General features: G+C 37.9%; 1 protein-coding gene across 1 annotated transcript in view; it reads left to right on the top strand.

The window, feature by feature from the left end:
* VPS13B (vacuolar protein sorting 13 homolog B) overlaps nt 1-12,507 on the top strand; it is a 785,675-nt gene that overhangs the window by 386,175 nt on the left and 386,993 nt on the right. Inside the window, 1 exon segment of the mRNA XM_062188180.1 lies at nt 1,757-1,977. Within this exon segment, the coding sequence (XP_062044164.1) occupies nt 1,757-1,977 (221 nt within the window).

Here is a 12,507-nt window from a genome sequence, read left to right as displayed (position 1 = left end):
AAGTAAAGGTGGCCGGTGCCGCAGCTCAATAGGCTAATCCTACACCTGCGGCGCCTGCACCCTGGGTTCTAGTCCTGCTCAGGGCGCCAGATCCTGTCCCGGTTGCTCCTCTTCCAGTCCAGCTCTTTGCTGTGGCCCTGGAGTGCAGTGGAGGATGGCCTAAGTCCTTGGGCCCTGCACCCGCATGGGAGACCAGGAGAGGCACCTGGCTCCTGGCATCAGATCAGCACGGTGCGCTGGCCGTACTGCGCCAGCCGCAGCAGCTATTGGAGGGTGAACCAACGGGAAAAGGAAGACCTTTCTCTCTGTCTCTCTTTCTCACTGTCCACTCTGCCTGTCCAAAAAAAAAAAAAAAAAAAGTAAAGGTGTAGGCCGGCACCATGACTCACTAGGCTAATCCTCCGCCTTGCGGCGCCGGTGCCCCAGGTTCTAGTCCCTGTTGGGGCACCGGATTCTGTCCTGGTTGCTCCTCTTCCAGTCCAGCTCTCTGCTGTGGCCCGGGAGGGCAGTGGAGGATGGCCCAAGTCCTTGGGTCCCTGCACCCGCATGGGAGACCAGGAGGAAGCACCTGGTTCCTGGCTTCGGATCGGTGCAGTGCCGGCCATAGCGGCCATTTGGGGGGTGAACCAACGGAAGGAAGACCTTTCTCTCTGTCTCTCTCTCTCACTAACTCTGCCTGTCAAAGAAAACAAAATTAAATAAATAAAAGTAAAGGTATAAAAGAAGAAAGTTAGATTTTAATCCTGAAATTTATGCATGCTAATTTTTTGATAAAGTATACTTCATTTAAACATAGCTGATTTTTTTTTCTTTTTCTTTTTCTTTCTTTTTTTTTTTTTTATTTTGACAGAGTGGACAGTGAGAGAGAGAGACAGACAGAAAGGTCTTCCTTTGCTGTTGGTTCACTTTCCAGTGGACGCCACGGTTGGCGGGCTGCGGCCGGCGCACCGCGCTGATCCGATGGCAGGAGCCAGGTGCTTCTCCTGGTCTCCCATGCAGGTGCAGGGCCCAAGCACTTGGGCCATCCTCCACTGCACTCCTGGGCTACAGCAGAGAGCTGGCCTGGAAGGGGGGCAACCGGGACAGAATCTGGCACCCCGACCCGGACTAGAACCCGGTGTGCTGGCGCCGCAAGCTGGAGGATTAGCCTAGTGAGCCGCGGCGCCGGCCCATAAACATAGCTGATATTAAAGAACATGCAGCCAGTATATTGAAAAGCATCTTAAGTCTTACTGCCAAATATTCTAATTAAGTAGAAATTGAAGGAACCTCTATCTTTAATAAGCATACTACATGATTTGGGTCCAACAGACCATAGTAGATTGTTTTATCTTTCCCTCTCTCATTCCACAGCCAGATCTAACGTCATCATCCGTCTACACTATTATTATAGCATGTTCCTAATTTAATCCATTTTGTAGGGTCTCCAGTGTATAGTGGGTGCATTTCCAGCAGCTGCACAGTACCACCAACTAGTTTGAGGGAACAGGAAATTAGACTTTCTTTTTATGTTATCAGATTATTTCATATCTATTCATATATTTTAATGTTTATAATTAGTAATTTTGTATGTTATAGATATAAACATTTTAAAAGGTAACCTTTTAATAGCACATAAATTGTTTAGCAGTTTTGTTTCTAGTATATTATATGTGCTATTAATTACACAGTATTGAGTACTCTGTATTTCAGGTACAAACATTAGTTTACTATAACGTGACTGTTGTGTGTTTGTTCTTCCCAATTTCTTTATCAGGTGATGCTTTTCCTTGGACCATCAACTTGCATCATTTTAGCATATATACCCTCCTTGGAAAACAAGTGACTCTTTCTTTAGTGGAGCCTATGGGCTGTACCTCTACCCTAGCTGTCACATCTCAGAAACTCCTCGCTACGGGACCTGATACTAGACATTCATTTGTTGTCTGTCTTCATGTTGACCTAGAATCACTGGAGATAAAGTGCTCTAATCCCCAGGTTGGTACATTTGATTTATGAAAGGAAATTTAAGGTAATGCAATTTTAAAAGAATTGTTTTCTATTTTGGTGAAAGAGTTCTCTTCTATTAAGCATCTTATCTTTTTTTTTTTTTTTTTTTTTTTTTTTACAGGCAGTTAGACAGTGAGAGAGAGAAAGGTCTTCCTTTTTCTGTTAATTCACCCCCCAAGTGGCTGCTACAGCAGGCATGCTGCACCCATCCGAAGCCAGGAGTCAGGTGCTTCCTCCTGGTCTCCCATGCGGATGCAGGGACCTACGACCTGGGCCACCCTGCACTGCCCTCCCGGGCCGCAGCAGAGAGCTGGACTGAAAGAGGAGCAACCAGGACAGAATCCAGTGCCCCAGCTCCGCCGTAGGCGGAGGATTAGTCTAGTGAGCTGCTACAGTAGCCAGTATCTTATCTTTTTTTTAAACTGGGCCATCAGATCAGGATGGTTAAATTAAGAATTGCTTTCAGGGGCCAGCGCCGTGGTACAGTAGGTTAATCCTCCATCTGCACTGCCTGCATCCCATATGGGTGCCAGTTCAAGTCCCGGCTGCTCCACTTCCAATCCAGCTCTCTGCTATGGCCTGGGAAAGCAGTAGAAGATGCCCCAAATCCTTGGGCCCCTGCTGCCATGTGGGAGACCTAGAGGAAGCTCCTGGCTCCTGGCTTCAGATTGGTGCAGCTCCAGCCATTGTTGGCCATATGAGGAGTGAACCAGCGGATGGAAGACCTCTCTCTGTCTCTCCCTCTCAGTGTCTATAACTCTACCTCTCAAATAAATAAATAAATAATCTTTAATAAAATATTTTAGAAAAAGAATTGCTGTGAAACTCTCTCAAGTTTTGTAATTTAAACTCTTCTGAAAATGTCATAGTGACAGCATAAATGCATCTTTTGGCTGGTGGAATAAATTCAGTTACAGATGTAATGCTTCTCATTACTAAAGAACTATTTTGCTTCCTGACTAGAAGATTATGTTGTAATGGTAATTGTTTCACTCAAATTTGCACTCAGAACTTCTTGACTCAAAATGTAATATTTTTAAAAAGAGAATAGCATTGTTTACTATTTTGTTAATTATAAGATTTCAGTTGTCCTAGGATCATTATATTATTCAGTTTCATTATTTGATATGAATTCAGATCACCTAGGTTTGTGCAAATTTTTAATAGCTTAAAGCTTTTAAAGTAGGTTCAAATGTCATTCTGTGTTTTATAGACACTCCTTACTGATGACCTTTCCTTTCTTCTCCCTGCCTTCTCCTACCGTATACTATGCTGTTTAGTATAATTTTTTTATAAATTTGTGTACTTTGAAATGATTTGATCTACTGATAATATTGATGAGGGCCTTATTAAAATAATCCATATAATTAGAATTAACAAGGCATTGATATTAAACATACACTATTGTAAAATCTTTTTTTAAGATTTATTTTATTTATTGGAAAGGAAGAGCAACAGAGAGAGAGAGAGAGAGAGAAATAGAGAGAAATAGAGAAGCAGCAAGAGAGAGCACTTCCATCTGCTGGTTCACTCCCCAAATGGCCACAACACCCAGGGCTGTGCCAGACCGAATTCAGGAGTCAGGAGCTGCTTCCAGGTCTCCCACAAGGTTTCAGGGTCCCAAACCCTTGAGCCATCTTCTGCTGCTTTCCCAGATGGATTAGCAGGGAGCTGGATTGGAAGTGGAGTATCCAGGACTGGAACTGGTGCCCATATGAGATTCCAGCTTTGCAAACAGTGGCTTTACCTGCTAAGCCACACTGCCGCCCACCTCCCCCCACCTTTTTTTTTTTTTTAGATTTTCTGTCATAAAACCTTAAGAGCTCTTCCACCATTATATTTCTTTGAAAATAAGTGGTAAATACTTTTGAATGATACTAAATATTGTGGCTTTAGTGGTCACTTGCCATTCTTTTATGACCAATAGGGATATATTCATAGAAGAGAAAACTTATGAAGTGATTTACTATCTTTTAGATTATTCCCAGAATACCTCTACTAATGGTTGCTTAAAAATGTTTCCAAGGGGAAATGAAACTGTGATGGGTTGAATTGTGTCCCTACACAAAGACTTGTGAAGCTCTAACCACTTGTAACACAGGAAGCAGTCTTGCTTGGTGATAGGGTTGTTAGCAGATAATCAAGGTAAAATGAGGTCGTTAGGGTGAACCCTAATCCAATGTGATTGGTACCCTTATAAAGAGGGGAAACTTGGAGACCAACAGAACGTAATGTGAAGATGCACTTGGCAAGTACCATCTGAACACAGAAACAGACTTTGAATTGAATTGGTGCAGCCACCGGCCATCATGAGAAGCTCAAAAAGGAGGGAAGGAATGATTCTTAGAGTCAAAGAGGGTATATGGTTTTCATAGTACCTTGAGAATTTTAGCCTCAAGAACTGTGAGACAGTAAATTTCTCATTTGAAGCCACCAACTTAATTATACTTTATTATCCCAGTTCTACCAATAAAATTCAGAAGAACAAATTCAACTTCTGTAGATCCTGTGTCACAGAAGTTAAAAAGAAACTCATAAGAGATCCATTCATAATATAGCAGCATAAAACCACCTTAGCCTACCTTCTGTATATATACTGTGGTAAAAATGCAAGCATTAACAGCTGACTACCACAAAAATGAATGTTTTCAAATTCTTTTTTGACTCTCAAATTTTAAAAAATAATTAAATCGCAAAATGACTTGAATATAGAAATATTTTCATGATGTTTAGAGGAAAGCAGTGTGAATGGAGAAATAGAAAGTTTAAAAAATCAACTGAAATTAAATTTTAGAATTAAAGAATATATCTGAAAGAAGAAAAGTATATGATATGAAGGTAGTATGGAGTTGGCAGAAGAATCACTGAACTCATATATAAATCAGTAGAAACAATTTTATTTTGAAAACTAAAGCCATAAAATATTAAAAATGAGCAGAGCTTCAGTGGTTGTGGTTTAAAAGCATCTAATATAATATAATTGTAATTCCAGAAAAAGAGGAGAGATTCAGGCAGAAAAAAAGGGAAGAAATAATTGGGTAAAACTTCCCAAATATGGGAAAAGAGACAGGTTTTACATATTCAAGAAATTTACATAATCCCAAACAGGTTAAATGCAAAGAAAAATACATTTGGACACATTGTGTCCTGATAAAGAATGACATATTTTATAAGGTGTGTATTTGGCGAATTTGTTACATTGCCATTTGGGATGCCCACATGTTATATCAAGGTAGCTAGGTTTGAATGTTGGTTCTACTTCTAATCTGACTTCCTTCTAATGGGCACTCTCATAGGCAGCGAGTGATGACTCAAGAATTTGGGTCCCTGACTCTCATGAGGGAGACCTGGGTTGAATTCTGGGCTCCTGGCTTCTCTAAAAATTTGGGAATGAACCAGTAGATGGAAAATCTTTCGTCTCTGTCTCTTTGCATTTCAAATAAAATTAATAACTTTTTTTAACAACTAAAACATAATAATATAAAAAATCCAGGAGATCACTTATAAGAGAAGACACATTACATATAAGAAAGAATGATTTTAATCAGTGCAGATTTCTCATTAGAAACCAGCAAAGATGGATGGCATTGAAACTATATCTTTTCTCTATTTTCCATGAACATTTTAAATTTTTATCTCTTTATTTTTTTTAAAGATTTGTTTATTTTATTTGACAGGCAGAGTTACAGGAAAAGAGAAAGGGAAAGGCACAGAAAGAGATCTTCCATCTGCTGGTTCACTCCCCAAATGGCTGCAACAGCCATGGCTAGGCCAATCCAAAGCCAGGAGACAGGAGCTTCTTCCAGGTCTCTCATGTGGGTGTAGGGGTCCATCACTTGGGCTTTCCTCCAGGTCTTTCCCAGGCATATTTACATGGAGCTGGATTGAAAGTAGATCAGCTGGGACTCGAACCAGCACCCATATGGCATGCTGAAACTACAGGCGGCGGCTTCACCCACTACACCACAGGGCCAGCCCCTTCCACAAACTTTAAAAACAATTTTTTTATAATAAAGAGAACAGATTACATATATTTCATTGGTACAATTCTAAGAAGATAATGATACATCCTTCTCTCCCTGTCTCCTTCCCTCAATCCCCTCCTTCTTTTCTATTTTTCTTCACATGGGAGATCTGGATTCATTTCCAGGCTTCTAGCTTCAGCATGGCCTGGCTCAGCCATTGTAGCCATTTCAGGAATAAACCAGTGGATGGAAGATATTTCTCTCCCTCTCTCCCCCTCTCCCCCTCTCTCCCTCCCTCCCTCTCTCCCTCCCTCCCTCTCTCCCCCTCTCCCCCTCTCTCCCTCTCTCCCTCCCTCCCTCCCTCTCTCCCTCTCTCCCTCTCTCTCTCTCTCTCTCTCCCTTCCTCTCCCTCTCTTTCTCTCTCTCCTTCTCCCTCCCTCTCCCTCCCTCTCTCTCCCTCTCTCCCTCCCTCCCCCTCTTCTCTTTATATATATATATATATATATATATATATATATATATATATATATGGGATGCAGGCATTATAGGTGGCCCAATCCACTGAGCCACAGTGCCAGACCACAGGATGCCTGTTTTCAACAGATGTTCCATAGATTAAAGTCCACAGCAATTCACATTAATCTAGATAACTGTATAAAGATAAGAAAGAATATAATTTGTTGTACATGGAAAAATGCTAATAGAAAATCTCAGAGGAGTCTAAGAGACTACTACTAAAACTAATAAACATACCAGGATTTCAGAAAACAAAGTTAATGTATAAAAACCAGTTTTAGTTTTTTTATTATTTGTTTTTATTTTTATAAGATGAACAAATTTCATGTATTTTATTAATACGGATTTAGGAGCATAGTGATACTTCCAGTCCTACCCTCCCTCTTACACATGCTCCCATCCTCTCTACTCATTCCTTTCTTATTCTTTCTTTTCATTTTTATTAAAACATAATTTCAGTTTATTTTATAATCAAGCTTAACCCTCCACTAAGTAAAAAATTCAACAAATATAGTAAGAAGTAAAAAACATTGATCCTCATCAGAAGAGACAAGAGCTATAAATAATAAATCTCAGAATGTCAATTTTGCTCTTATAGACATTACATTTTTTGTACTGTATTAGTTACCATAGATCAGAGAAAACATACGATATTTGTCTTTTTCAGACTGCCTTATTTCACCAAGCATAATGGTTTCCAGTTGCTTTCATTTTGTTGCAAAAGACAGGATTCCATTCTTTTTTCATTACTGAGTAGTATTTTAAAGTGTATATATACCCCATTTCCTGTATTCCGTTGTCATTAGATGGACATCTGGGTTGATTCCGTATCCTAGCTCTTGTGAATTGAGCTGCAGTCAACAATGGGGGTATAGATAACTCTTTAATACACTGATTTCATTTCCTTTGGCTGAATTTCCAGGAATGGAATGGCTGGATCATGTGGTAGATCTATTTTCAGATTTTTTTTTTTTTAGATTTATTTATTTAGTTATTTGAAAAACAGAGTTAAACAAAGCGAAGGAGAGGCAGAGAGAGAGAGAGAGAGAGAGAGAGGACTTCCATCCACTGGTTCACTCCCCAATTGGCCACAACAGCCGGAGCTGCGCTGATCCAAAGCCAGGAGCCAGGAGCTTCCTCCAGGTCTCCCCACGCAGGTGCAGGGACCCAAACTTTTGGGCCATCTTCTACTGCTTTCCCAGGCCATAGCAGAGAGCTGGATTGGAAGTGGAGCAGCCGGGACATGAGGGATGCCGGCGCCGAAGGCGGCAGCTTTACCCAATATGCCATAGTGCCTGTCCCTTGCCTTTTTCTTAACTGGATTGTTTTGTTGTGGTTGAGTTTCTTCAGCTTTTTATAAATTTTGGATATTAATCCTTTATCAGTTGCATTATTTGCAAATATTTTCTCCCATGTCTGTTCCCTTTGTTGAGTGTTTCCTTTGCATGGCAGATACTTTTTGGCTTGTTGTAATCCTATTTGCTTAATTTATCTTTGCTTTTGCTTCTGTGGTCTTTTCCAAGATGTTTTTGCATATGCCAATGTCTTGCAGTGTTTCCCTAATGTGCTCTTCTAGTCATAGTAGCCCTGGACTTTTGTTTATTTGGAGGGGCTTTATTACTGATTTAATCCCTGTCTTGATTATTGGTCTTTTTTGGCTTCCTACATCTTCATGAATCAATTTTGATAGATTGTATGTGTCTAGAAATGAATCCATTTCTAGATTTCCCAATTTGTTGGAATATAGCTGTTGTAATTATTGATGATTCTTTTTATTTAAGTAGTATCTGTTGTTACATCTACCTTTTCATCTCTGATTTTATTAGTATGGGTCTTCTCCCTCCTTTTTTTTTTTTTTTTTTTTTGGTTGGGACAATGGTGTATCAATTTTGTTTATTTCTTCCAAAAAAAAAAAAAAAAAAAAGCTCTTCATTTCACTGATATTTTGTATTTTTTTTGTTTGTAATTTTGTTTTCTTCTTATCTAATTTTAATTTTTTCTTTCATCCTACTAATTTGGGGTTTGGTTTGTTATTGTTTTTCTAGGTCCTTGAGTTGCATTGATTCATCCTTTATTTGATGCCTGTATAATTTCTTGACAGACAGTAATTGGTCTCAGTTCCCCTCTTACCACTGCTTTTGCAATATCCCATAATTTTTTTTTAACTTGAAAGAGCTACAGAGAGAGGTAGAGCCAGAGGGAGAGAAAGAGAGGTCTTGCATCTGCTGGTTCACTCCCCAAATCGCCACAATGGCCAGACCCAAGCTGATCTGAAGCCAGGAGCCTGGAAGTTCTTCCTGGTCTCCCACAAAGGTGCAGGGGCCAAAGCACTTGTTCCAGACCATAGCAGAGAGCTGAATCAGAAGTGGAGCAGCCAGGACTCGAACCAATTCTCATATGGGATGCTGGCACTGCAGGCTAGGGCTTTAACCTGCTGCTCCACAACTTTGACCCCTCCCATAAGTTTTGATATAGTGTATTGTCATCTTCATTCATTTCCAGGAATTTCTTTATTTCCCTTTTGATTTCTTCTATTACTGACTGTTCATTCAGTGGCCTGTTGTTCAGTCTCCTTGTGTTTGTATATTTTCTGGAAATTCTTAGGTTGTGAATTTCCAGTTTCATTCCATTGTGGTCCAAAAAGATATGTGGTATGATTTCAATTTTTTTGAATTTGATGAGACTGTCTTTATGGCTTTGTGTATGGTCTATACTAGAGAAAGGTCCACACCCAGATGAAAAGAATTTATATTGTTGAACTGTGGGATGAAATGTTCTGTAGATATAAGTTGGATCCATAGTGGCAATTAGTTCTGTTGTTTCTTTATTGATTTTCTGTCTAGTTGGTCTGTCCTTTCATGAAAGAGTGGTATTGAAGTCTCTCATTAATACTGTATTGGAATCTGTGTCTCCTTTTAGATCCATTAACACTTATTTTAAATAGCCAAATGCCAGGCCATTGGGTGTGCATACATTTATTATAGTCACCTCTTCTGGTTGAATTGATCCCTCAATCATTATATAATGCCCTTCTTTGTCTCTTTGAACAGCTTTTGTGTCTATTTTTTTTTAAATTTTATATTAAGATGGCTATTTTTTTTTATCTTAGGATGGCTACTCCTGCTAGTTTTTGCTTGCTATCCATTAGCATGGAATACCTTTTTCCATCCTTTTACCTGCTCCTCTGCTCATGATCTAGCTTCCTGCTATTGCTCTTTCTGGGAGATAGTATGTTAATAGCTCAGGTACTTGAGTCTCTGCCACCTACATGGGTAACCTGAATGGAATTCCTGGCTCGTAGGCTAACCCTGGCTAACCCTGGCTAACCCTGGCTGTTGCAGGTATTTAAGAAGTGAATCAGTGGATGGAAGATTTTTTTCTCCCTGTGTCTCTTTCTCTCTCTGTGGCTCTGTCTTTTGAATTATTTTTTTTAAATATGTAAGAAAAAGATGAACTACTACAGAAGAAATAGTTGGAGATGATAGATTTTTTTTAATTCATTGTTTTGTTTAAAAGTAGCTTAATCTCTGCGTAAAGCCATAGATAATATCCCCCTGCTTGTTAGATTTGCATAGCAGGGACCTTAAGGACTTAGGACAGACTACTACAGCTGTGCTTACTACCGTGCTCAAATTGTAATCCCTGCTAAACAAAATCAATTCTTATCATATTGTGATTTTAGTCTTAGGCTCTGCTATCAGTAATCTTTTTGAAATTTTCTTTTACTTTGAGATACTCATTCGTTTCGTGATTTTTTTATGATATCTTTCAAATGTAATATTGTTACAATAATGTATCTTTATTTTTCTACCTCTTTTGTACCTAAGTCTAGATTTTCTTGTCATTTAAACATAAACCAAGTCAAAGCTGTGTTTGGCTTGATTTTTCCTACTTATATCTAGTCATTTTCTTTTACCCTTTCATTCATCATTTGGTTGCTAGTTACTCTCTCATCCAGCTCCACAGACACCAAGATTCACAAGATTGGCCAGGAAGTTTAATTGAGATAATTATTAAAATGCTTTGTTAATTAAAAAATGCTGTGTGAATATCTTTTTGATAGTTTAGACTGACCCTGATTAAAATGTGAGACCCTCTTTATGAATTAGTAATACTTTCCCTAGTGGGATGTTAACAATATTCCTGAAGACAGTTGAAACTACAACAATACCACAGCACTGAAAAGCCAGTGTGTTCTCTAAGATTTGGTGAGGGGTTAATGCTCTTAATATTCTCATGTGCTCTTAATATTCTCATTCATCAGCCTAAATTGTAATGTTAAAACTTCAAACTCAACTGCACCTTTTTTCTTTAGCTTATGCTTCCAGACTTGCTCTGTATTCTGTCAAAATTCTAAATGATAACTTGATTTTTGTTTCCCAAATGAGTTCAGCATATATTTACTGAGTACTAAATGTAAAACAAACCTAAGGGAAATAAAGATGAATAAAACAAAATCATGTACAGCTATATTATAATCCAACTATTGAAAATCACAGATATATGGCAAATCTTGAAAATATCACAGAAAAGTGCTATATAACACAAAATTATTGAACCTAGATTTGATCAATACCTTTTTACAAGACAGTATGAAGGACAGAAAAGTCACATCTTTACATTGTAAAAATAAAAAAGAAATTCAACCAAGAACTTTAAATCCAGCAAAAATGACTCATTTTCTCTTCTATTTCTACAAATTTCAAACCAGTTGTTTTTGGAGCAGTAGAACTTTGAGATATCAAATGGTCTTGTAAGACTTTCCTATTTGTTTACTTTTTGATGATATCCTGTTTGTACAAAACTTAACACTAAAATCTAAATCTGGATGTTGCTTTTAGTCTTAGAATTGGTGGCGATTGTCACACTACAGTTTTTCTTGTAACAAAGTCACTTGTCATTGACTACATGTACTTCTGCTTAAGTGGCTTTGATTACCATAATGTTTCAGTACAACCTGTATGATAAAAGTTGAACATTTATCCCCAAATTTCTTCCCTTATTTCTTTTAAAATTTGGAAAATATGAATTCTTTGTTAGCAGCTTTTTTCTTTGTAAATAAAAATGTTTAAGCTTTGTGTCATCGTTTGACACTTTAAACATACAATATACTTGTTGATATTTACACTTTTTAATGGAATCGATTTAAAAAGTGATGATTTGGTTTAATGGTTAAAAGAATCACAAGTAGTGACAATAAAAACAGCATCATTTCTTTAAATGTATAAACTTTATGCACTTAGAAGTCTAGGCAATCTGCTTTCTTTGGCTTACATTCTCCTGATTTATCAGTACTAATTGTTTAAGAAAAAGCAAGATAATCTTCAGAAATTTGATTGCCAATAAAGTTATTTTAGAGAGTAGCTTATTCATGAGTATGACAGAATAAATAGAACTAAATTTTTCAATGACCTTTTCGAGATAGATAGCCATTAGATTATTTTTAAACTAAAATAGCTAGAATCTAATATTTGCAACATTGTTACACAGAAAAGCAGAAGAAAACTGTGTGCTCAAATACTGTTTTATATCAAGTAAGGGTTGACAACACTGTTTTTATGCATCTGTTCTGCCCACATAAGAAGCCAGCTTCATCATCTGGATGTGTCCTGGGGCTGAAACTTCTTATAAATATGAGAATTTCATTTAAAAAAAAATGGCAAACAGAATATGGTATCCAGCTGTGGATTTGCTTATATATTGTGTGTGCATTTTTTTTAACTTGGGCTTGTTTTATACAGTATATGGCAATAAGTTGTCATACAAATTCCATGATTAATGCTTATTTATGAAGTCTTGTGTAAATATCTTAGAACTCAGTCAAACAATGTGCAAGTTAAACAGTTTTTTTTTTCCTGAATATTGGAATGACATATCCCAAGGGAATAGTAGATTGGCTATGTTCTTTATCTATGCAAGCCTCCTATGTAAGAGTTTCCTTTTAGTATTTTATGTTATATCATTCTTTTTCAGTTTGTTTTGCTAAGAAAGCAACCTACTTTCAAATTTATTACTCAGAAAAATAGAAAAAATTGTT

The sequence above is a fragment of the Lepus europaeus genome, chromosome 4 (assembly GCF_033115175.1).
Source record: "Lepus europaeus isolate LE1 chromosome 4, mLepTim1.pri, whole genome shotgun sequence".
NCBI lineage: Eukaryota > Metazoa > Chordata > Mammalia > Lagomorpha > Leporidae > Lepus > Lepus europaeus.
The sequence above is the reverse complement of the archived record's forward strand: the minus strand, read 5'-3'. Positions and strand labels throughout refer to the sequence as shown.